This window comes from Meriones unguiculatus, chromosome 5 (assembly GCF_030254825.1).
Source record: "Meriones unguiculatus strain TT.TT164.6M chromosome 5, Bangor_MerUng_6.1, whole genome shotgun sequence".
Lineage (NCBI taxonomy): Eukaryota > Metazoa > Chordata > Mammalia > Rodentia > Muridae > Meriones > Meriones unguiculatus.
In genome coordinates this window covers 27,221,545-27,246,867 of record NC_083353.1, presented here as the reverse complement: position 1 = coordinate 27,246,867, position 25,323 = coordinate 27,221,545, and the positions used below count along the sequence as shown (strand labels likewise).

At 38.3% G+C, this 25,323-nt stretch overlaps 1 protein-coding gene across 9 annotated transcripts in view; it reads left to right on the top strand.

Moving 5' to 3' along the window:
• The window catches only part of Cast (calpastatin), a 99,465-nt gene that overhangs the window by 70,744 nt on the left and 3,398 nt on the right, over positions 1–25,323 (top strand). For 7 of the 9 annotated variants that reach the window (XM_060383570.1, XM_060383565.1, XM_060383571.1 and 4 more), the window contains 14 exons: positions 793–840; positions 3,045–3,140; positions 4,539–4,634; positions 6,717–6,818; positions 7,314–7,397; positions 8,308–8,358; positions 8,528–8,599; positions 13,616–13,714; positions 16,336–16,440; positions 17,842–17,934; positions 19,344–19,379; positions 19,837–19,929; positions 21,415–21,483; positions 24,517–24,575. In XM_060383570.1, the coding sequence (XP_060239553.1) occupies positions 793–840; positions 3,045–3,140; positions 4,539–4,634; positions 6,717–6,818; positions 7,314–7,397; positions 8,308–8,358; positions 8,528–8,599; positions 13,616–13,714; positions 16,336–16,440; positions 17,842–17,934; positions 19,344–19,379; positions 19,837–19,929; positions 21,415–21,483; positions 24,517–24,561 (1,089 nt within the window). In that variant the 3' untranslated portion in view covers positions 24,562–24,575. The remainder of the gene's footprint in view (positions 1–792; positions 841–3,044; positions 3,141–4,538; positions 4,635–6,716; positions 6,819–7,313; positions 7,398–8,307; positions 8,359–8,527; positions 8,600–13,615; positions 13,715–16,335; positions 16,441–17,841; positions 17,935–19,343; positions 19,380–19,836; positions 19,930–21,414; positions 21,484–24,516; positions 24,576–25,323) is intronic. The other 2 variants (XM_060383568.1, XM_060383567.1) reach the window with 2 other exon arrangements.

The window sequence follows — 25,323 nt, the reverse complement described above, 5'->3', positions numbered from 1 at the left end:
GTCTTCTAAACTAGTTATTAATGCTCTCACCTATTTGACTATTTGGGAAAAGGAAAAAACATTCCCTAAATTGTGCAATTTCATGTTCAAAAGGTAAACAATGTTTAATTAAAAAAATAATATTTGTCCCGTGTTTGAGAATTGACGCTTTTTCTCTCATTATGTTTTGAGACGGTTCTCAGATACTCTTAACTAGCTTCAAACTCACTCTGTAATGGAGATTGTCCTTGAACTCCTAATCCTCCTCTAGCTCCCAACTGCTGGGATAACAGGCATGAGCCTCCACACCCAGCTTGATAGACATGAGATTCTTTTTACTCTTCTGTTAAGGAAGGGTTAGCCATATGGCTCAGTGGGTAAGAGTTGAGACACTTGTTACCAAGACTGACTACCTAAGTTTGTTCCTTAGGTCCCACATGATAGGGAAAGAAGTAACTCTACAAATTGTCCTGTGACGACCTTCACATGTGTCACACACACACACACACACACACACACACACTAAATGTTCAAAAGCCTTTTTGTTTGTTTGTTGATCCTTTTGCCTCACCAAACAGTAAATATTTCAGTAAGTTGTAATGTCTGAATTGCAGCATACTTAGAAATGTTTGGTCTTTTGATCAGATTCCTATTTTGGTACTTTATAAAAATTAGGCCTAAAATTAATTCACTCAAGTATAAAAAATAAGCTTATATCTCACATCCTGAATTTGTCTAAAAGAAACAAATAAATGGGACATGTAAGCAAATTTTTCTATTTTATCTCCAATAAATTTCTAATTTCATTTACAGGATAAAGATGGGAAACCACTATTGCCAGAGCCTGAAGAAAAGTCTAAGGTTTGAAAATAGCTTTTTCCTAATACTTACACATATCAGAAATATAAGGTGTAAATTAGGGTCATTTTTAAAAGAGCACAGTTCACATGTATCCTGGAACTGAGGAGAACTCTGATGGTAACTCAAGGCTGGGGCTGCTGCTCTTTTGCGTACTTTAATGTGGTTTCCCTCCTGGGTTATTACCACACTGTTACTTTCTAAGCAGCATTCACCAGTCACTAGGAGTTAATGCCAAAGGGCTTTTACATTGTATTATTTTAGCATTAAATTTAGACTTTGATTTAGTAACAGCATAAACTAACAGTTTTATATTGCCTTAATTGCACATAGATTCCTGTCATCATGACACCAATTAGCAGCATTTACTAATCAGTACTATGTCCTCAACATTGCTCCAAGTGCTTTTCACGTCTTTTCTTCTTTCGTTTTTTAAAGAACCACTGAGTACAGTTATTGTTGCTTATTTGAGCACAGGTGTGGAGTTATTTGCTGGAGCATGGGAAATTTCCCAGTAGATGTACCACTAAAAGAACAGCTTCAGTGCTCCAATAGACTATAATTGCCAGAACTCCCCAAAGAGGTATGTGATAGAGGACTGGTAGGCCCAATCTTTTGCAGGCAACTGTAGCCAACTTGAGCTGCTATGAGTTCATGAGTAGCCATCCATGTCCTTTCTAGAAGAAAGCACTCAAAACACTCCCTCTCTTTCTGTTCTTTCTTCCAAGATGTTCGCTGAGCCTTTGGGGTATGTGTGTAGGTGGATGTGTGTGTGTGTGTGTGTGTGTGTGTGTGTGTGTGTGTGTGTGTGTGTGTTATGTCGCATTTATGGCAGGGTATTCACCAATCCTAATTCTCAGCACTTTGACCAAGTGTCAGTCTTTGCATTAACCTGCCAAGAAATGATGTTTCTATGATGACATCAAGAGTAGCACTAATCTATAGCTTTTCACAAGTTATATGGGTTTTTATTCCAGTTTTACAGTGAGGAAACAGAGGCAGAACATGTATATAACCCAAGGTCACACAACTAGAAAATACTAAGTCCAGGACTCAGAACTGTACTGTCCCCACCAGGGGCCCATTGTCTGAAGTACACCTTTTCACCATAGGTTATTTTAATAGAATTTCCTCGTGGACTGGCTTTGCTGAAAGAAATAGGAACATGGAACTTTCCTGCCAGAAAATATTTTCTATCTTCTCCCTTCCATCCCTTCTCATTCCGTCATTATAGGAAATGAGTGCATGAATTGTGTTTTCTCTGTTTTATTCTGAAAGGTAATCATTAAGAAATAGGAAATAAATAATCACTTTTGAAACTGTAATTATTCATTGGAGAAAACAGGAAACTTTGATTAGAGGTCTACAACAATCATTTTATTCGTTACTATGAAAATGACTTACTCTATTTTCTTAATAATTAAAACTTTATTGTAAAGGACTTGTAAATAAAGTCATCTCAAAGAGAGATTCACCAGACTCAAAGTCTATACCTCTGCATGGACTTCCATGCAGTTCCTGGAGTTGATCTATCAGTTCAGTAAACCTTTAGAACTTACTCAGTGCTAAGTTGGAGAGTATTCTATACTTGTGAGACGTTTTTTTCTCACAATGGTAAGTGAAGAATTTGTCTTATCAAGTGCCGGGGCCAGCCGGGCAGAGTCGAACGGTTCTTGAGTTGGGTGTGAGGATTAAAATTAATAAAATAAACACACAGCACACAGGAAACTTTAAAGGTCCAGACTCGACAGCTTTTGCAAAAGGCAGACTGATGCAGAAAGCAGCAAGTCTCAAGTGCTGCCTCATCCTCTGCCTCCAGCCTTCTGACCACTTTATTCTTTGAGGGGTTACTTTAGCCAGTAAAACATCTCAGAACAATAGGTTAATTTGCACAAGGAGCCTGAGGAAGAGGTGTAACCCTCACAAGCTATCCCACCTGTTGTCACAAACAAAAGGAGATGGACTTGCAAGTTCTCCTCTGCCATTAGTAAAGACCTGCTAAAAGCCATCTCTCCACCGAGATTTAAATATCAAAGCAGGCCGCTGAGTCCCTGCTCCTGACACTCAAGCTATGTTTTGTTTTAGATAATACAATGTAGCTAAATCACGTTAACCAAGTTTTGTTTGTTTTTTTTTTTTTTTTAAATTACTGTCCTATACTTTTTACAGAGCAGAACGTCTTCATAATGCAGGATTTCTTGTTACAGTGCCTGAGTGAGTCAGAACTAATTGGGAAGCTTTCAGAAGATTTTGGCCAATCTACTTATCAAGACAAACCATCTATGCCAGCTGAGAAAATACAAGTATGCTACTGATAATATATCTTGACTGGTTTTAGTGTACATTTTTAATCTGAAAATGTGTGGAAGCCCAAATTATTATTGCATAAAGGAGCTGATTGTAAAAGCCCATGAAAACCCATGAGCCACATTTTATACATGGAGTTTTCATCTCACCTTTTTCCAGATGTATTTATGTTGCCAGCCTAACCTTAATATTCTTGCAGTTTAAATCCTGCAACCATTTCTTCAGGGAAGTGCTTATATTTAGGCTTTCCTTTTGACTGCTGTCACTGAGATGGTTAAATAAAACTGACACACGCCCTCATTCCAGAGGTCTTCACTGTCCTTCCTACTTTCTGCCAGAGTCACCCTTCTTGAAGGACCTTTCTAGGACACCGAAGCTTCCCACGCCCTATGCAAGGGCTCCATGCATGCCATTAATAAATTCTAGCTGTGCTTTCCTTTCTACCAGGTTGTCCCTGCCTTACTCAGAAGGAAGGCTTTGCTAAAAGTAGCCTTTAGTTATTGGTGCTTTTCCTCCCTGACCCATCACACACTTTACTAAAAAATTCATATGGCAGTGGTTCTCAGTTGTTTGTTTGTTTATTTGTGATGTGTGTGTCTTCCTGTTAAAACAATTGTTCAAAAATATTTTGAGCTATATTCATGCTTTTCTAATCCTAACATCTCTCAGTTTGTTTGCTTGTTAAGATTTATTATGTATACAGTGTTCTGCCTGAATGTATGCCTACAGGCCAGAAGAGGGCACCAGGTTTCATTATAGATGGTTGTGAGCCACCATGTGGTTGCTGTGAGTTGAACTTAAGACCTCTGGAAGAGCAGATAGTGCTTTTAACCTCCGAGCCATCTCTCCAGTCCCACATCTATTAGTTTTAATAGTACAGTTTCTAAAGGATGACAAGAGCATACTTTGTTAGTGTTCATTCTCCAGAGGCTTTGCAAGTAGGGACATTTGTTAAAGTGTCTGGATTAAAGGCATTTGAAAATTACTGGACTCTGCCCCTAGAATTCCTCAGTGCATTGGGGTGAGAATATATGAACATATACTTTTCACAACCTCTCCAGTGTTTCTGAGACTACAAGTCCAGAGACTACTCTGAAACTCCTATTCAGTAGATTCCTTACATCATGTACAGGTTTATAACTTGCAATATGCTGTCTGATCACCCCTTGCGATGCTTTGTGTATTATAAGTGTTCTCTTCACACGTGTGAAACCAGTCTTCAAGCTGCAATTACAGTAGTTAAAAAGTTTTAAACATGCTTTGGCATGCATATAGCTCAAAAGCATTCAAAAGAATCATGCCAACAGTTTACATCTCAGTGTCTGAGCCACTGTTGTTCAGTTTCATTAGTCAGGTAGTTCTAAAGTATTCAGAGCACCTGCTTCTCTTCTCAGAAATCTAAGGAAACATCTCCAACTCCTGTGGCAGAGCCTGTGCTTCGGGCCTCCATGTGCAGTATACAGACGCCACCACCCAAACCAACATCCTCGGTAGGTGATGCCCTTAATTGAAAGGACCTTGAGCAAGTTCTGTTCTTTCTCCCCCAACTCTCTACTGTTTGTCACCATAATATTATCTCAAGAGAATGAAGCAAAAGCTAATGCAGAGTTGCTATTTATTGTTCTTTGAGCTTCAGGGCTATGCTGGAAACCTCATCTGTACTTAAATTATAACTCAGGTGCTGCCTGATGCTTTGCTTTTATCTTCTGAAACTCCTTGTACTTTCACAACTATCTCCAATTGTCCACTGATCACCTCTGTATCCTGCAGTTTGACAGAAAGTCCAGTGCCACATTTCTTCCTGGCTTTCCTGATAGAATGCTTTACAACCAAGTCATGGCCACAGTCCTACCCTGTTCTCCATTGGAAGGAAGATCACTGCATTCTTCTGAGAGGCCTTTGTTGTTTCCTGTCTTCTGCTTGTCTTCTAATTTTTGAATAAAATATTTACCTGTCTTCATTTACTTTTCTGTCTTCATTTACTTTTCATTTCTGTGGGGCTTGTTTCTATTCTCTGATGACTCAGAGACCACTGCTTCACACTTATAAAACCTGAATCACAAATGGCTAGCTTTCCTCTTCTAGGACACATGTTCCAGATCTCTTGTGGCACTAAGGATGGATCTGTGGCTTTACTCGTGCTTTATTCATGCTTTCCCGGCATCCCTTCACTGACCTATATCCCCTGCTAGTCTCCTCATTTGATATTTATAAGGCTACTATAAAGTGTTTTCAGGCTTTATGTGGACCTTGAGCAGTGTACCTGTTATCCAGGTCATTAACTGTAATGAGAACAGGAAAAATGGCCCTGCTCTTGGATACATTTCAGCCTTCTGCAGATATGAGCCAGACCTCAAGTTATGACCCAGTCTGAACATTCCCATATGGAAAACAGGCAAGTGGGACATGAATGAAGGAGCCTTCTCTGGTAGGAGTTTACTAGGCTTCCATGAAGAGGGCAGGGACAAACTGAGAAGTGAGAATAGCAGTATTTCCTGGGAAAACAGTGAGGCATAAATACAAAGCACTTGGTGTGTTTGGGATGAGATTATTCAGGTGTGTGCAATAACCAGCACCTACACAATGAAAAAAAAAAGTAAATGCATTAATGAATGGTGCTTATGCAGGCTAAGTGTGACGTGTTGTTCTTTGTTTATGAAAAATGTTCTGGCCAGGAAACGTTCAACTAATTTTTAAAAGCCAATAAGGAACAGTTATGACCCATACATGGTTTCGAAAGCCAGAACTGAGTCCTGTCTTTTGGCCCATACATAGTTTCTTCATTTCCTCTTACATCCCTCACTTGTGCTTCCTGTTCATTTGTTTGAATGTCAGGGTAGCCAAATCTGGCTTATGATGAATGAGTACATTTCATTTGGAATAGCAAGACTCAGGTGGGTGGTTCTCAGTATGTAATGAAGACAGTCAAGTCACAAGCAGGAGGATCCTGAACCAACTATTAGCCACTATGACTAGCTGAAGCTCCAGAGAACAAACATATGCCTTCTCCCTGGGCTGGCCAGACTCCTTCGCAGAGGTCCTTCCTTCTTTCCCTTCTGTCAGCTTCTGTTATGTTCTTTATATGCCTTTCTAATGAATCAAAATTCCAGCTAGATCTTGTAAGGTTTTCAGTGTTAGTATATAAATTACATACACAGTATTTAATATAAGAAACTTGTCCCCTCCCAATCACGCCCCCCCTCCCTCATCTCCTCCAATGCCCCTTCCCCAGTCCACCTGATAGTAGAGGACTTCCTCCCCTTCCATCTGACCTTAGCCTATCAGGTCTCATCAGGACTGTCTTCATAGTCTTCCTCTGTGGGTTGGTAAGGCTGCTTCCCCCTCAGTGATAGGTGATCAAAGAGCCAGCCACTGAGTTCATGTCAGAGACAGCTTTTGCTCCCCTTACTGGGGAGTCCATTTGGAGACTGAGCTGCCATGAGCTACCTCTGTGCAGGGGTCTAGGGATAACACAAGTTATTAAAGATAATGTAGACCTGGAATAAGTGTGTGCCTTTCTGAATTGGAAAGGGTGAGTAACCACTTAGACTTATCCATGTATGTTCTTTCAGAAGGGCATGATGCCAGATGATGCTGTAGAAGCCTTGGCTGGAAGCCTGGGGAAACGGGAAGCAGATCCAGAAGATGAAAAACCTCTAGTGGATAAAGTCAAGGTAATCGCAGCTCAAATACTTCTACAAAATGAATTTTGACCATCCACTTCTGCCCTCCATTGAGTTAGTGCGTTGTTTTAAAAAATAGATCCGTAAAACATAATCAGCTGCCTTCCTTTGATACTGCACATATCCTGTTTAATAAGCTAAACCATAGGAAGTTCCAGTGTTGATCTACCATAGTGGACAGGTTGTATGCCTGTGTCTAAGTTCCATGAACCAATCGCCTTTTGTCCACATTTATTCATCCCTTCCTGAGGAGTCACAAGAGAAGTAACATGAGACTAATACTCATCCCAACCTGCCCTTAGCCCAGCAGGCTGTATGCTGGTATCTGAGGCGACTAAACTGAAAACAGTGTTAAAGTTTAATCTCTTGATGCATGCTTAACAATAAACATATGCATGTCTGAAGATAAGAATAGGTTACCTCAAATTTAGTCTCTGAGGAATGCATTATAGAGAAGGAGACACTAAGAATGATACTTTTATTTAGGAGAAAGCTAAAGAAGAAGACCATGAGAAACTTGGTGAAAAAGAAGAAACAATTCCTCCTGATTATAGACTAGAAGAGGTTAAGGTAAACAGGCTGAGTATTTTCTTATTTTGTTTTCTAACTGAATTTTATATACATAAAAAGGTGCTGAGAACAGACGTGGAATATAAAGATCCCATTTCTTTATGTTGAGTCTATAAATTGTATTAGCACTAATACCTCTTGTCATTCTTCATCCATGCTCCTATCAGGTCTCTATAGTGAGCATCTGCCTTCTATGGTGAGACTTTAAAGTTCCCCTCCCTGCCACTGGATGATGAGTTAAAAGGTAGACTTCAATATTAATTCAGAGCATAGGATCTCCTATGGTTCCATGCCTTACCTGGGATCTTTACTGCCTTTTCAGCTAATACATAGTTTAGAGTTTGTATATTTCTCTTTTTTTTTTTAAAGGACCAATGCTGCAATTGAATTCAGAGTGCAAGAAGAGAATTGTGTTAGCTATAAGAAAACATGGGATAGCTCTAAACCATTACTCCACCACATTTGAAATACAGAAAATAAAGCAAAACACTTTCCCAGGAGAAATCCTCCTATGTACCTTTGTACTCATTTTTTATAGGTATAAATGGAATTTATCATTAAATTATAGATCACCTTTTACTAAAGAGGCTCAGATCATTTTGTTCTATTACTCAAAAGTAGCACTTAAAAATCATTTGAAGTATAACATAATTTCAGTCCCAAATCTGAGAGTACCCCACCCAGAAGACAAGCTCCCTCAGGGTTGGGACTTGAGCAGATTTTTCTTATGGTCGCATTGTTTTCTTATAAATGAGAGGTTTGTTGACATATCCCTGAAACATGCTACTTTAATCATTGATATGTTCTCTTGCCAATTTCTTTCTAGTCTGTTGATTCCTTGTAACGTGCATAGGTTTCGTATTTGGGATAATATGAAGAATAATTGATATCATGTTTTCACTCTGAATAGGGTAAGGATGGAAAACCACTCCTACCAAAACAGCCCAGGGAACAACTTCCAGTAAGCAACCTCCTTTCTCTGAACCTGTCTGTCTTCTATGGACTCTGATTGGTAATCTGGGAAGGGGTAATTTTCACTGTTAGGGAACTCATCAGAATATGATATGGTGAATATTGAAGAGAAGTCATGCCAATGTTATTTTTGTTAATATATTTTTTGCTTCTTGCAGCCCTTGAGTGATGACTTCCTGCTTGATGCATTGTCTCAGGACTTCTCCAGTCCTGTAAACATACCATCTCTTGTAAGTAGGAAGTACCTGATTCACTGTTTTTCTTTCTCTTTCTTTCCTTCTTTCTTTCTTTCTTTCTTTCTCTCTTTCTTTCTTTCCTTCCTTCCTTCCTTCCTTCCTTTCTTTTTTTCTTTCTTTCTTTCTTTCTTTCTTTCTTTCTTTCTTTCTTTCTTTCTTTCTTTCTTTCTTTCTTCTTTCTTTTTTTTTTGTTTTTAGAGGTAGGGTTTCTCTATACACCTGGTTTTTTTGGAACTTACTCTTTGGACCAGGCTGAACTACAGAACTCAGAGATTTACCTGCCTCTGCCTTCTGAGTACTGGAACTAAAGGCATTCACCACCACTGCCTGGTGTTCTCCTTGGGAGATAAGTTAGGGAAGGGTAACAAATGGTAACAAATATTAATGGTGTTCAACCCACAATTAAAAATTTCTCATACCTGAAATATTATTCTAGAGCATTGGATACTTTCAACTGACTAATTGTACCAACAACTGGGTGTTACATTAAGTTTCCTTATGAAAACAGAATTTAAAATCAAATTTATCCCCAAATCACTTCTCACACAACCTCATAAGTTATGTTTTACCATTTATCTCTTTCCAGATTGCCTAAGAAATTTTCGCTTCCTGTAGAATAATAGTCACTCAAAAAAATTCTATTACCAGGTGATTTGGACAGTGTTAAAAAATAGCAAGCACATTCTCTTCTCTAGGATTTACATGGCTTACGCAAACATGTAAATCTGTTAATATAGCCAAATTGTCCAGGCTATCTATTTATAGGGAATCTAGTTTTTCAGTCAATTTGTGTATTTTTGGCAGTCAGCTTGAAAACAGAGGAGTATGTGCCTATATGCATAGTAGCATAGAATATTGTATTGGTTGGGATAGTGAGAAAAAAGGGCTCTTCAACTTTCTGCTATTCTTAGAACAGTAACTCCTAGAGGAAGGGGCTACTGATCAGGGCCTGCTGCTTGTTGCACTATTTAAAAACATGGAATCATGCAACACTCCATCCCATCATTTTTCTTCTTATATTTCACAAAATGGCACCCCAGACCTGACTGTGAAAGCTGTAAGATACAGAACAGGAAACAGGCAGGTCCTATCCCAGGGTTATGGAGGCACTGCCTTATCTTGCAGAGTGCGAAGAAACAAGGCTTAGTAGTGGCTCATTATTATTAACATGCTTAAAATTATATCTTGATAAAACTTGATCTTTTTATTATTATTATTTTAAGTCTCAGTTTATTTCCTTTATATTCCAAGGGTGCCCCCCTCCTTCCTCTCCTCCCAATGCCCTCTTCTTCTTCTTCCTTTTTTTCTTCCTCCTTTGCCAGCAGAAAAGGGGAGCATGCCCCTAGCCACCCCCCCATCAATCTTCCCCAGAACATCAAGTTACATCAGGACTGAGCATATCTTCATTTCCTGAGGCCAAGCAAGGCAGCCCTGCCAAGGGGAGGTGATCCAAAAGCAGGCAATTAAAGTCCATGTTAGAAACAGCCCCACCCCCTGCACTTGCCAGGCACCCCATATGAAGACCAAGCCACCCATTGATTACATGTATGCAAGGGGGCCTAAGTCTAGATCATGCATGCTCCTTAGTTGATGTTTCAGAAAGCCCACATGGTACTGGGTTAGTTGGCTCTGTTGTTCTTGTGAGATTCCTGTCCCCTCCAGGTCCTTCCATCTTTCCCTCAACACTTCCACAGGACCCCTGGAGCTTTACCTCATGCTTGGCTGCAAGTCCCATGTCTGATCCTTTGCTGGCTGGAGCCTCCCAGACAACAGTCAAGTTAGGCTCCTGTCTGCAAGCAAAGCAGATCATCATTAATAGTGTCAGGGGCTGGATCTCAGGTTGGACCAATCATTGTTTCGACTTTTCCTCAATCTCTCTTCCCTCCTTATCCCTGCACTTCTTGTAGGCAGGGTAATTTTTGGATCAAAGGTTTTGTGGGTGGGTTGCTGTTCCCCTCCTTCCACTAGTCCTGCCTGGCTAGGAGGTGATCACTTCAGTCTTCCTTTGTTAGGAGTCTCAGCTAGAGTCACATTCCGGAACCCACCCTGTCTCATCCCTCCATCTTGACAAAGAGACGTCCCCGTCAGTTTCCCTTCCCTTCTTTTTCCCAGCCCTCTCACCTCCCACCCTCATTCTCCCCACATCTGATCTCCACCTTGTTTCTCTCCCCATTCTGTCTCCTGCCCAGTTCTCTCTCTTAATCCACTTCTGCTGTCTATTCTATTTCTCCTTCTGAATGACATTCCAACACCTTCCTTGTTACTTAGCTTCTTTGGGTCTGTAGATTGTAGTATGGTTATCCTGTACTGTGGGTCTAATATCTGCTTATAAGTAGTGTGTACATACCATGTGCATCTTTCTGGGTATGGTTTACCTCAGTTAGGATTAGCTTTTCTAGTTCCATCCATTTGCCTGCAAATTTCATGATTTCTTTGTTTCTAATAACTGAGTGGTATTCCAAAACTTCATCTTGGGACTTTAATACTGAGTTATATGTATCCATCCCCTATCAAAGGCATGTCTAAGCAAATTTGAGATAAAGCAATTTACATCAAAAGGTATTTTTTTAGGAAATTAACAATCAATAAATAAAATCTTTAAGAAAAAGAAAATTAACAGTCAAAGGAAAACTTGTCTGTATGAAAATTTAATTAGTGAAATAGAAATAAGTAAGTATGTTATATATCAAATAACAGACTAGAAAATCAATTAGGACCACTGTTACAAACTCTAGTGGCAAAATCTCATGTATCAGTTCATAAAGTTTAAATAGCATGGAGTGACTACTGTATAGACCATTTTGTTGGTCACAGTAAAAATAGAACAGAAATTATGAAGAAAGCAGAATTTTAAAATAATTTGAGCCTGCATGGAACTTAGCAATGAATATATCAGGACAGAACAGCATCCTGAGGGCTCACTGGCCAGAAGCTTTTTCTTTGAAAAACATAGTGCTTTGTAAAATACTCCCAAGTGTACATGAGTGTCAGAGAGCAATTCTGTTTTTGTACTTTAACGCCAATCATTACTTGATTCTTACAAATGTCTTAAATCTTAAAATGTGCTGGGGGGTATAAGAGAGGACAAAGATTATGGTGAATTCTAATGTAAAAATGAGAAAGGTGTTACAGACAGTATATGAGTTAAACTGATTGTGGGAGAAACATTGTGCACAATAGTTCTAAAGAAATTCTAGACACAAACAAAATCAGTATAATTAATAAATCCTAAACAAAAGCAAGCCTAAAGAAAACAGTAAACTGAAACTAAAAACTAAAGAACTGCTCTCAAGTTCCTCCTATCAGAAGTTAATTCTTCTCAATGTTAGTACCTAGGTAGCCCCTATGTGATATAAATATGTCATGAAAAGTATGATAGTCTACAAAAGGCTTCTTACAAATCTCATCAAGTATGATAATGCCAGGAAAGGTGACTTTATTTGATAGGTATAAAAGTATTGATAGGCACTATAACAAGTATGAAGTTATTTTTTACCAAAATCATAAATATGAATTGACAAGAAAATTGTCAATACAACACAGTAATATATCCAGTAGAAACAATCAAATAATTATGTCCATATAAAAGATATATTTAAAGGCCAGGCATAGTGGTACATGACTGTAATCCCAGCCAGAGGCAAGTGGATCTCTGAGTTCAAGGCCAGCCTGGTCTATATAGTGAGACCATGTCTCCATGATCAAACCAGGACTGGAGAGGTTGACTCTGTCATTCTTGCAGAGGACCCAGATTTGATTCTCAACGCCTACATAGCTGCTCACAACCACAACTCTTGGCCCAGGTGGTCTGATGCCTATTTCTTATCTACACAGGCAACAGGCACATACGTGCTGTACATATGCAGGTAAAACACGCATACACGTAAAATAAATCTTGAAAACAAAGCTGTATATTTGAACTTTAACATGCATTCATGCCTTAAATAAAAACCTTGAGAGAGTGGCAGTCCATTAATTGTATCTGTTTAGTTTCAGTAACATATATTTAATATAAAACCAGGGACATCTTCTAAAATTATGAAATTTTGATTTCTCTTAAATTTTATAAAGAAAAGTCATGTGTGCTGGTTTCTTATTAAAAACAAATCAGTAGATAATAGGAAGTTCTAAACTTACATAAAAAACATAAAATAAAATAGAATAAAAAATAAAAGCATAGAAATAGGAATCTATACATCAACGATGGCTTAACTTTTCTAAAAGAATGTATAGTTTATAATTTACTTTGTTAGTAAAGTGTCCCAATGATATGTGCTATAACTCAATGAAATTATTCTAAAATGTCTTTGAGAAGTAAATATATAAAAATATGGCAGCATACATATTTTAAAGTGTTTTTTGTATTATTAATCCACTAAACATTTGGGCCTTTGCTACAGTATGATAAGTAAAAACCATGGCACTAGTTCTGAGAGTAAACTTACAGCACAGTCCACAGGAGAGAAAAGGTGTAGATAAGGAAGGCAGCATGTTGAAGGGATCCAGAGAAGAAACCATTATCTCAGAAAGTTTCTGAAATAATTTGTTGTCCATCTTTTCAGGATAAACCACTGCTGATGGCCTAAAGGATATAGCACTGTGTGTCAGTGAGAGCAGTGTAGTCTGTCACTGTGTAGTCCACACTGAGTATATGTCATAAAAGTTTAATTACGACAGTATGAAACAGGCTACTGTCCATTGTTTTCAGGAGGATGCATTCCATTTAGACAGGGTCAATGCTGTGGATTTTAAAGACCCATTCATTTAAAAAAAATAATGAAGTGTCTGTTTCTAAATAGTAGAAGAAAGTGTTTTGAAATTTTTTACCATAAGGAAATGCTAAGTATTTGCAGAGGTATATTTAACCTGATTTAAACATTGTATAATAGATAAATGTATTTTATCATTGTTCTTTACTACATGAATTCATACAGATTTTCCACTTTTATGTATTGTGGTTATAACCTTACATCCAACATGTTAATGATACTCTTTTTTTTTTAATAAAAGGAATTTGAAGATGCCAAACTCTCTGCTGCCATTTCTGAAGTGGTTTCCCAGACGCCTGCTCCTAGCACCTATGCAGCAGCCCTACCACCTGACACTGAGGTGAGCAACATACCTTCCTTGGGAAATATTGTTACAAGAGCGACAAGAAAGAAAATAAGGCACATGTCTAGCACAAATGAAAACAGGAAAAATTATTAGAAAGATCTGACACCTTGTATTACAGAAAGACTTAGATTGGTGATTCCAGGAGACAAGCCATGTCTCTGAGGTGACAAAAAACAAACAAATAAAAACATGAAAATATTTCACTTCAGCCTAGAAACTTAATGTTGCTGTTACTGTATCAGAATTGTGAGCAGTGATATGCGTGTGTATATATATATATCTTAATTGCTAGATTAAAAAATGCCCTTTGATTTTTCTCAAAACTGATTTCCTTTTTCTTTCCTGATCCATGCTGTAATTTACTACCCATCATTTAATCCTACTTATTATAGGAAATTGTTCAGTATTTGAGCTGTTCCAAGAAAAAAATGACAAGTGTCTCATGGAAATCATTTGTTTTTCTATCATTTCAACAATGAGAGTCTGTCATTTTCTTATCAGCAATAGAAAATCTACAGCATCAGTATAGCTTTAATTATTTATGTGTTGTGAAGCAAGGGTGGGGGCCCAAAGCTTTCCTGACTTCTTTGTTTGTATTGCCAAACAATACATTATCCATTGAACATCAAAAATCAAAGGGACTGTCCTTAACCCCAGTCTCATCCTCTCTGCCTCATTTGCTAAGTGAAGTTCCCTCCTGAAGTCAGCTTTCCTTCCTTTCCTTTGATGTGATATCAAAGCTTCCTTAATGCAGTGGTCTTGGATTCTGGTGAATTTTTATCCTGTTGGGTCAGTTCAAGATCATCTGAAAATGCCCAGAGACAGAGATGACAAAGCCCAGACTAGCCACAGGTAGCTGTGTTCCTGGGCTCTAGGAGAAATTGATTGCTTAAAACAAGCAAAATGCTCTCTCTGTGTCTGTCTCTCTGTCTCTGTCTGTCTTTCCCTCTCTTTTTCCTTCCCCTCTCTTCTCTCTCTCTCCCTCTCTCTCTCTCTCTCATGTGTGTGTGTGTGTGTGTGTGTGTGTGTGTGTGTGTGTGTATTTATCTTCAGGAGAAAAAGATGCAGCAGAAAGAATCAGAATCATCAGTAAACCAGGCCACTATCATCACTTCGGTTTTTCAGCTCAGGCCAGAGTTCCCTGAATATGAGTCACAGCCTGACTTTTAGTATATTTACAATGATTCCTTTTCCTTTACTTTTCCCATTAGTGTGTGTGTGTGTGTGTGTGTGTGTGTGTGTGTGTGTGTGTGTGTAGGATATCAATAAAACTAAGTGAAAACCTCTGTTTTAATGAATTATATGTGAGCATCAGAGTCAAATAAACTATCACAATTCATGCAAACTTTCTTTGCCAGTTCTAATAGCCTGTCATGAAAATTGCATATGTGCAGTATCCTGAAAATAGTTTTTAAAAGCTTTATGATTGAATCACTCTTGAAGGGAAGCCTTTATGGCCTAGAAAAACATAAATGTGACTGATAATGCAGAGAAAGGTTCATTGTGCTTTCAGTCCCAGTACCTGTGTCCATCACCTGTTAGCAGTGTGTTTTAGCACCCAGCTTAGCTTCCATGTACTCACTTCTCCTGAAACATACTGTTGTATTGCCAAGAGGATTCCTATGGACAGCAAGTAAAACCGGAGAAAGTACAATAGCACCTTTTCAGAACAACTACAGAATACTGCAGGACACAGCCCAGCAGGCTGTATAATATAGATGTTAAACATATTTTAGTGGAATCTGTACAGATATAAACTAAATTCATAGGAATAGATAGCCAACATGTTGAGCCTATTATGTTAAGAATAGTTTGAAACAATTTGGTAGAACTTCGCTGCAATGACAAGATCAATAATAATCCATTATTTACTTATTATTACTGACTGCCAACATCTAGTCCTCACAGCATTGTGACTTGTGTGTATTATCAGTCACTTTTCCCAGCTGAGAAAACTTAGGTTTGGGAGGTTACTTACCTTCCCTGGAGTGTTGTTCTGTTTAGATTGAACTGTCACCATAGTTCAGTGGTCAGTTTCTTGCCCTAGAACACCTTCTATTAATTTCCTCGGTTTAGCCTTCATAGGCTTCCTGGAGGTAAAGAAAGAGATTCCCCGCTAGTTCAGAAGTTCTCTGAAGTCTTTTTGGGAATCCTCATAATTTGTTAGAGACAACCTCTTCAATGACACCAATCATATTTGTGTGTTCCAAGAAGTGGCAGGTTAAGGGTGCTGAATTTTATGTCTGTACTTTGGCATGTGCCCCCACCCTCATTCATGCTCTTCTGAAAACTCTTGCTTGCTGGCCTTCATCAGTGGATTAAAATTAAGTTTGACTTTTCAATGGAAGGAAAATGCTGTCTTTGTTTTTGGAGCCTCTAGGTAAGATGGAGTTCACTTACTTAGGTGCAGCTTCCAATACTTCTAAGACTTCCTTAACCTGGTAGTATTTTGGGTAGGAGAGGCAGATGTTTTCACTGCCCTTTGTCTCTTCCACTACCTCTAGATGGTCAGTGACTTCCTCCTAGATGTCCATACTGAAGAGATAGGGTTACTGGGTGACATCCCTGAGCAATTTGGCCAACTTGTAACTAATTCAGAATTATTTACCTTTTAGCAGAGTGACAAAGACATTGATGAAGCCTTGGATAAACTTTCTGACAGTCTTGGGCAAAGAGAGCCTGACCCAGATGAGAATAAGCCAATGGATGATAAAGTGAAGGTAAAAGATTGCCCCCTACTATCCAAAGGAAAAACAAAACCAGACACTTTGGTATTGTCTGGAGGTGGTAGACAGCTAGGCCACTCCATCTAATTTTCCTGTTTTAATGTATAGATTGCATTTCTTTTTCTCATTGATGATTATGTTTGTCAGAAATGAAAGCACAGCTACATTTTGTTTAAGTATTTTGTCTTCCAATATCTTTTTCTTGGTCTTATTTGGGAATTAGGACATACCACTCAATAGACATATACTTGTTGAGTTAACATACTTTGCATTCATAGTGGCAAAGATCACATACTTAGCACAGGTTTCCCCTGTACCTCTTTTGCAAGCATAACTGAATCTAAATTCAAACTGTGTGTGAGAGCTTTGATTCTGCAGTGGTATATCTAGAAGGGCACAATGAACTAACTATGCACTATATACAGTGTATATAAACATTTATGTTTAAGACAATATTTAACAAGCCATTTCACCTGACTTGATCATGTTTTAGAATCAAGAAGTAACTGGAGTTGGGGAGATGGTTCAGAGGGTAAAGTAGTGTCTGTAATTCCATCCCCTACAAAGAGATGGCAGGTACAGACAGGAGAGCTGCAGGAACCTTGTGGGCCAACTAGCCTAGTGTATGCATTGGAAAAACAATAAATCCTGTATCAAAGTAGAAGCTGAAGAATGACATTTGAGGTTGTTCTCCAATCTCTACATGCATGCTGTGGCATGTACATGCTTGTGCATGTGTACATGTGCACACATACAAATCATACACACAAAAATAATAAAATAATACAGGAGAAGTAACTTTATGAACATCTGAAACAATGTCACAAAGAGAAGACATTTTCATTGTCATTATGTCATTATAGTAGGAATATTAAGATTAACTTAACCTATACTTTAAAACCTAAACTGTAGTGCTGCACATGGATTAATCTGTACTCCATAGAATCTGTGATAGAGACCAGGGAACCAGACAGGTAGGGATGCCATGATGGCGCTGTGCACAGCCATCAGTCCCTTCTGTCCTGCTTCTTTACAGTGCTTTAAAATAGAGCTGTAAATATTATCTTTGTCTGTCAAGGCATGGGGACTTGACTTTTAATATAAAAAGCAAAATTTAATCAGAAAAAAATATTTAATTTTTTGGGCTTTAAGCTACCAGTAAGGTTTCTGAGGATTGCTATTTGATCCTTTTAGTTGAAAATTCACAGATATGGGCTGACATATAGAAAACTACAGATTCACATTTTTTGTTAGCTCTCTCCTTAGCTTCTACTGTGTTACCCTGTTCCTTATTTTGCTTCAGAAAACTAGAAAAGCTGTGGTTTCTGTACTTTCAATTTTATTTTGTAAGTGAAGAAGGAAATTAATATCCTTTCATCTTTTCAATGTTTGTAGGAAAAAGTCAAAATGGAACATAGGGAGAAACTGGGAGAAAGAGATGACACCATCCCACCTGAATATAGGCATCTCCTGGAAAAGGATGGGCAGGTAAACTAAGTCAAACCACCTATATTCGGTCACTGCTGCTCTAAAACTTTTCAATTAGCACTTCTCTGGAAGTGAATGGAAGCTGCACTCTTAAAGTAGCATAAAGACACATCATCACTGAGTATTTTTAATGTCCCTCCAGAGGTGACAAGCAGACTTTCTACCCCTCTGCTACATCTGCTGGAGAAGGTCTTATTCAATATTCATGTTGGCCCTGCTTTAAAAACACTGTTGAGTAATACTGGTTCTAAATAATGATTGCAAGAAATAATATAGTTACGAATTAATTTTTCAAGAAAAGGCTCTAAAAATGACAGAAGAAATGAGATATCAGAACAAGCAGTTTATGTATAAAGAGAATAGAGGAGGGGTGGTGATGGAAAAGCTGTAAGGTCAAATAAACAAAACAGTCCCATACCCTGGCCTTCCTTCTCCCACACTAACTCCAGCATTGCAGAGCCAGAGGACAGGGAAAATGTTCGTTGTAGTCATCAGATCTGTTTCTCCATCACAGAGTATTTAGATTTTGGCTGTCTTAACAATCTGATAGCCTCCCCCTTTCTGTTTGAGTTGTTAGAGGATAAATGATTCTTCCCAGGCCTGCTTATCACCTGGAAACAAGGGAGTCCAATTTCCATTTAAATGATCTCATGTCTTTGGTGGGAATCCCCTCTCTGTCCAAAGCCTCAGTGAATGCTGGAATAAGGAGTATTACTGGCAATTCTGCATCCTGCTATCATCCACCATCCCCCCCAAGTTGATATTTCTACGTCATCTTGCTTGCAATTGAAGGTGCTTCATTTAGCGCTTTTGCCTGAAGATGAATAAAAACCCTATACGTTAGTGGTTCTTAAAACTCTGGACTGAAAATAATCGTCAGTTCTTTTGAAAATATAATGAGCAACAGGTTTGGTGTAGGCATATAATGAGTTATTTGTAAGGTTAAGGAAGAAGCATTGGAAGTTCAAGGCCAGCCTGGGCAACTTAGTTTTTTAAAGCAAAACAACAACAACCACACAACAACAAAGCAAAAAAGAAAAAAGAGGGCTAAGCATGTAGCTCAGTAGAACTCTTGCCTGGAATGTATGAGACTCGGGGTTTATTTCTAAGACTACCCAAACAAAACAAACAAACAAACTAAAACAACCAAAATATCTTATGGACATAAATTTTAATACCTGGTGGCAGAAAATTCCTACCTAGTCTCTGTATCCCTTCCAGAACCACATACTTGCAACTCTATAGCTACTGAAATGGCTATGAAAGTAAAGATCTGGTGGAGATCTGGGTTAAGTGCCCAGTTCATCACTTCTGTGTAGTCCTTGAATAATAGATTCTAAAAATACTTTCTGTGACCAATTAGACCCATACAGAGATCTGTGGTTAACCAAAACTGCCTTGTTTTTAAGGACAAACCAGAGAAGCCACCGACAAAGAAATCAAAGGTAAATACTATAATGTGTGCTTTCATTGTTTTTATTATAGATCTAGCCTTCTTTTAAATTTAAAGAAACTAAAATTTGTTAAATATCTTTGTCCTATGCCAATATGTGCAGGTAATTACTAACTCTCATTGAAAATAGTGGCAGATTTTCCATTGAGAAAACTTGTAGTGAAGAGTGTAAGATGAACATGCCTATAACCTCAACAAGTGGATAAGAGAAACAGGAAAATAAGAAGTTCATGGTTACATAATGAGTTTGAGGTTATCTTGGGCAACATGAGACTGCTTTAAAAAAATGAGAAAATAAAGATGCTTAGGTTTTCATGCTTTATGTCTCCTTTACATAGTGTTTTTAGGAAGTAATTGCCAGGAAGCTTTTCTTCTTAAACATGTTTTACTTTTAAGTATGTGAGAAGTTGCTCTATAGCTATCTCCAAGTGTCTCTACTAATGTCTTAGAAGCCAGATCAGGACCAGGACCCCATAGATGCCCTCTCAGAAGATTTGGATAACTGCCCCTCAACTGCAAAGACATCACAGAATACAGCAAAGGTACCTATGCGTCTTCATACTGATTTCTTTGAAGTACACATTTATATGGATTTTTAGTGTGGAATCAGTAGAATAATCTTATAGAGAACCTTAAAATAAAGAAAATTTATAATTCTACTGCCCATATACCACGATTTAATGTATTTTCTTGTCTTTGTCAGTAAATAATTTTACAAAATTGTCCTCATGGTTTATTTATTACATAGTTTAACAGCATTTCACCAGGGTTCTTCATGTGGCCTATAACCTCCAAAGCCATCGTTTTTGGTTGCCACATGGCTTTGTGAGTGACAGGAAGTGCCTGTGTTCATTTCTCATGACAGTCCTTGAGCCCCTAGACCCCCTTCTACCTGTGTGATCTATGGAGTTTCCTCCTCTCTCTCATGGTGCAGCTGGCTGACAGACTTTGCAGGGCCAGTTGTGGTCGTTGTCCTGTCTCAAGGCAGCCTGGCAGCCTTTGTACACTCTCCTCCTGCATGTGGTCACCTGGCACCAGGCTGCCTATGTCCCACTGGAGCTGGGTATTGTGTAAAGTACTTGGATCTTTGATTTCTGTGCTCATGTTTGCAGAGTGCTGATATTTAAAAAGTTCTCAGAACATGTAATTTGAACATAATAAAAAACTAAGCCCATTATTTTGTTTGATTAATATTTATTAATAAAACAAATGAAAGCAAATGTGTAATTTAATAATTGTGAGGCACTTAACCTACAGAGCACATCTGATAAATCACACAGAAGGAAAGATGGATATTACAGTCTGTTTACTGTTGTTTCAGCTGCTTTTAAAAACAACTTTGGACTGAAACATCATGCCTTCCATAGCAAGTGATTTAATTTACAGACTCCCTCTGCCTCTTCTGTCTTCTGGAAACTCCTAACTAATGCTTCAGTCTTCTTTCCTTTCCTCTTTTCTTCCTCTTTTCCCCTTTATTTTCCCATTCTTTTCCTCTCCTCTCCTCTCTTCTTTCCAATTTATTTTTTCCTGTTGTGTCTTTTTTGGTAAATGTACTGTGCTTTTGCAGGGAACCTATATAACTTTCTGTAACCCTTTTCATTGTTACATTCATTTCTCTAACACTGAAATCAGCTGTTTGTGGTCTTATTTTTGTTGTTTTCATCCATGTCAAAAAAAAGCCAGTCTAAGTTAAAAAAAAAAAAAAGCTCTGATTTTTTTTTTTTCACCTTTAGTTTTCTAAAATAAAATTATGGGTATATATTTGGGGTTCAAATACTTGACGGGATATATTAAACGCCATTGAGACCCACAGGTCCCTCTTATCTGTAGCCTTACTTATATCCTGCCTAAAAAGTGGGTACATTCGCTGCTATTTTAAAAATCAGTACCAAGTACCATTTTTATTCAGTTATGTTGGGGGTGTACAGGCTGCTAGAAAAAAAAAATATTTGGATTCATCTGATGGCAGATGTGCTCAATGTCTCCATGATGGCAGCAGCTTCATTACATTTCCTCCATTGTTTTAGGAGAAGAGCAAGAAGACTTCGGGTTCCAAAACACCCAAGAAGGGAGTGAAAACAAAGGATTCCTCCAAGGTAAACAAGACCAATATTAGCTTAACAATTGCCAAGGAAGTAGGATTCACCTGTTAGTGATTTAGCTTGATATTGTAAGCCATTTAGAACAAAAGCAATAACTATCCCCTAGCAAGCCTTAAAAAGAAAACAAAAACATTCTATTGGAGGTCGGAGCAGTGGCTGAGTTGCTAAAAGCAAAGCACTGGCTGTTCGGTTTGGTTCCCAGCATGGACCTTGGCTTACAGCAATCTGTAACTCCTGTTCCAGGGGATAGGATGCCCTCTTCTGGCCTGTGGGGCACCAGGCATACACATGGTGCACAAGTATGCATGCAGGCAAAAAAGAAAAAAAAAAGGAACACATAAAATAAAATGTTAAAATAAATATTTTAAAAAGTTATTTAAATTGAAGCTTTAAAGACAGGAACACATATTGTAAATGTGTTTATGTATCTTTTTAAGTAACTGGTATTTTGAAAATATAAATGAAACGTGTGTCCTTAACCTAATTCAAGTGGCATGTGGTTCTTGCTATTATTACAGTACCTCTGGAGCATGTGATTTACAGAGATGTTAGAATATGGAGTTTTTTTCTTTTCTGGTTCGATTTCTGATGCTATAATAAAATATTCTGACCGAAAGTACCTTAGTGGAGGAAGGTTATTTGGCTTACACTTCCAGGTCACATTTGAGCGCTGAGAAAAGTCAATTACTCTGGCAGAAACCATAAGAGAACACTGCTTGTTAGCTCTCTTGAAAACCCTTGCTGAGCTAGCTTTTTGTTTTGTTTTGTTTTTCAATAGCCAAGGCCCATTTGTGCAGGGATCAATGCTGCGCACAATAGGCTCAGCCCTCTTACATCAGTTAACAATCAAGACTGGATCCTCCACAGACATACCAACAGACCAGTCTTTTTTTTTTTTTAATTTTATTTTATTTTCTTATCAGTTAAATTTTATTAACTCTGTATCCCAGCTGTATCCCGTTCCCTCATTCCCTCCCAATCCCACCCTCCCTCCCTCATCTCCACCCTGCCCGTTTCTGTTATACCCAGTTCGAGAGCCCCCAAAAGATCTACAGGAATTGACTCCATTGCAAAACACATGAGGGTCTTTTTATTGTAAATTACAAGCTGCAGCTTGGGCCTACACAGCCCCACCGCCAAAGCGGTGGGAGCTGAGCGGGCTGTCCCCAGGTTAGTTGGGTGATTTATAGATTCTGGTCCCTCCCAGCATGCCCAAGGCAGGGGCAATTCCTGCCTGGCAAGCATCTATTGGTCAAGATGCTACATTTTTAATCAATTGGCTATAGGAAGGTTCCCAGACCATTGACCATGACCTGGTGTCCCTCCCTATGGGGAGGGTCCAGTTTCCTAGCAACTGTATCTCTAGTGGGTGGGGAAAGAACGCAGGGAGGTAGCTCTCCCCTCAGGGCATTACTAACTTTTTTTTTTTTTTACCGCACCTACTTTAGGTCTTAAAGCTGCTACTTTATCTTTTGGTCTCTCATTTCCAAATCCACTGATGGGGGGGACCTCCTCCCCATTCATCTGACCCTGTTTTATCAGATATCTTCAGGACTGGCTGCAAAGTCCTCCTCTGTGGCCTAACAAACAGACCAGTCTTAACTGAACAAACTTTCATCTGAGAATCAGTCTCAGGTGATTCTACAAAATGTCTAGTTGACAGAGCTAACTAGGATAGAAGATAATTTATAAAATTAGGGAAGATATTGGGGTACTTCAGTCCAATATATTAGTTGGACAATATTTGATGGGATTAGTAAATGAGACAATTCATATAATGATCAGAAATATATCACTGTATACTTGAGATAATAAGTTACAAAGAGAAAAGACTGAGTCTGGTCCATGGTTTTAGAGGCTCCTCCTTATTATTGCTTTGTTCTTCTGTTGATGCAGTGCTTTATAATAGGAGTCTGTGGGGGTTGGGGGGTTCAACTGCTTATTCCAGAACTTAGGGAACACAGAAGAGATGGGATGCCATAACTTTGGGTGAGAAAGGGGCACATGCTCAATGGCCTTGTGAAAGGCTGTAGCACCCTTCAGTAGTTCCCCCTGAGGCCAGTAATTTTATACATGGCTCTTTAAGGGGCATTTGATATCCAGTTCATATAGCAGGTAGTTGTGCAAAGTAGAATAAAAGCGAATGGGTGGAAGTTACAGGTTCAAGTTAAGTGTCGAGAATTGGGCATACGTAGCCCAAGAGTTGGACACTTTATATCACTAAACTTCCTCAAGCTCTAGTCAGGATGGAAATTGGCTCAATCTTTAAGTTCCTTCCAATTCCATGTATGACTTAGATAACTACAATCTTCTGAACATAATAAGAAATTAAAGGTACTACCTTAATAGTCTAATTGCATTAACACTCTTTTGAGATTATAATATAATTTAATCATTACCCCATCCCTTTCCTTCCTCCAAACTCTAGAATATACCCATCCTTGCTTTCTTTCAAAATTATAGGCTTTTTTTTCATTGATTGTGTCAACACTTCTTAAGAACAAACTAATGAACTCTTCATGTAATTGATTTTATCACAGGATGCAAGATTATGTCTCAAATAAGTTAAAATTTTTAATCCCTTATAATTTAATTATAGTTATAAAAATTATTGATCAACCAATTCACACAAAGCAGAAAGTATAGTCACCCTACACAGAGGGGATTAGCCAGCCAGTTTCCTCCCAGTGAAGAAAAGGGTGCGGTCACTGTGGGATGGGAACACTGTCATTCTAATTCCAGAAATACTTCTGCATTTGAAACTTTTCTTATAGAGTCTATTAAAAAATAAGTTTAAAGTGAGAAATGTAGAATTAATTAAGGCTACTCACAGCCTATAACTTAAAAGTTGAGTTCAAAGGACAGAGCATGTTTGTGTCACATGAAGAAAAATAGAGATGAAGCCATTTTGTCTTATGTTGTTTAATCCCTAGGAGCTCATTTTCTTATTAACCTTTCCTGGTGAGTTAGTTGTTCAGCACTGATTTAGAGATGAAAGCACTCACTATAGCTTTGCTTCCCCCTTAGACAGAGGAAGTGACCAAGTCAAAGGCTGATGAAAATGCAAGCTAAAGTTTACGTATTTGGTAAGTTGAATTTTCATTGTAAACAGCAGTAACTGTCCCTTCTAGCAACCAACATTTTGGGGAGTGACAGGAAGTATTTCTTTTGAGTATTTTATACTTGTGGAGTACTCTCAGGAAACACATATTGCAAAAATTCAAAGTATTCCACTTTCTAAAAAGCCCTAAAGGAATTATTGTGCTACTAAAACTTTTTTTTAAATTATATGATTAAGAATTCTTTAAAAAGCCAGGTGGTGCGTGCGTTTAATTCTAGCAATCTAGAGGCAGAGGCGGGTGGAGCTCTGAGTGCAAGGACAACCTGGTCTGCAGAGAGTTTTAGGATAGCCAGGGTTCCAGAAAGAATCCCTATCTTGAGAAAGCAAAACAAAACAAAAAGAACACTTTAAAGCACTCAGACTTTTAAGGATAATACACTAGAAGCTAGTAGACTCTTTGAAATCCAAATGGTTGTGCAGGTTTTTGCTGCAAAGCATATTAACACATTAGGATTTGTAGCAAAATGGCATTAATGGATATCTGAAATAACAGTGCATGCTGAGTGCTGGAAATTACAGGGTTTGGGAATTTAACCTTTTAACCTTTCTGTTTGTCTCAATTTTGGAAAGAACAATGATTGATTCTGACATATTCTTCAATAGACGGGCTCTGGCCTTCCTAAAAGACATAAAATAAAATTGCATGCTCAGCAAAGCTAAAAAACAAAATAAAACAGAAAAACCCAAAACAAAACAAAACAAAACAAAAAACT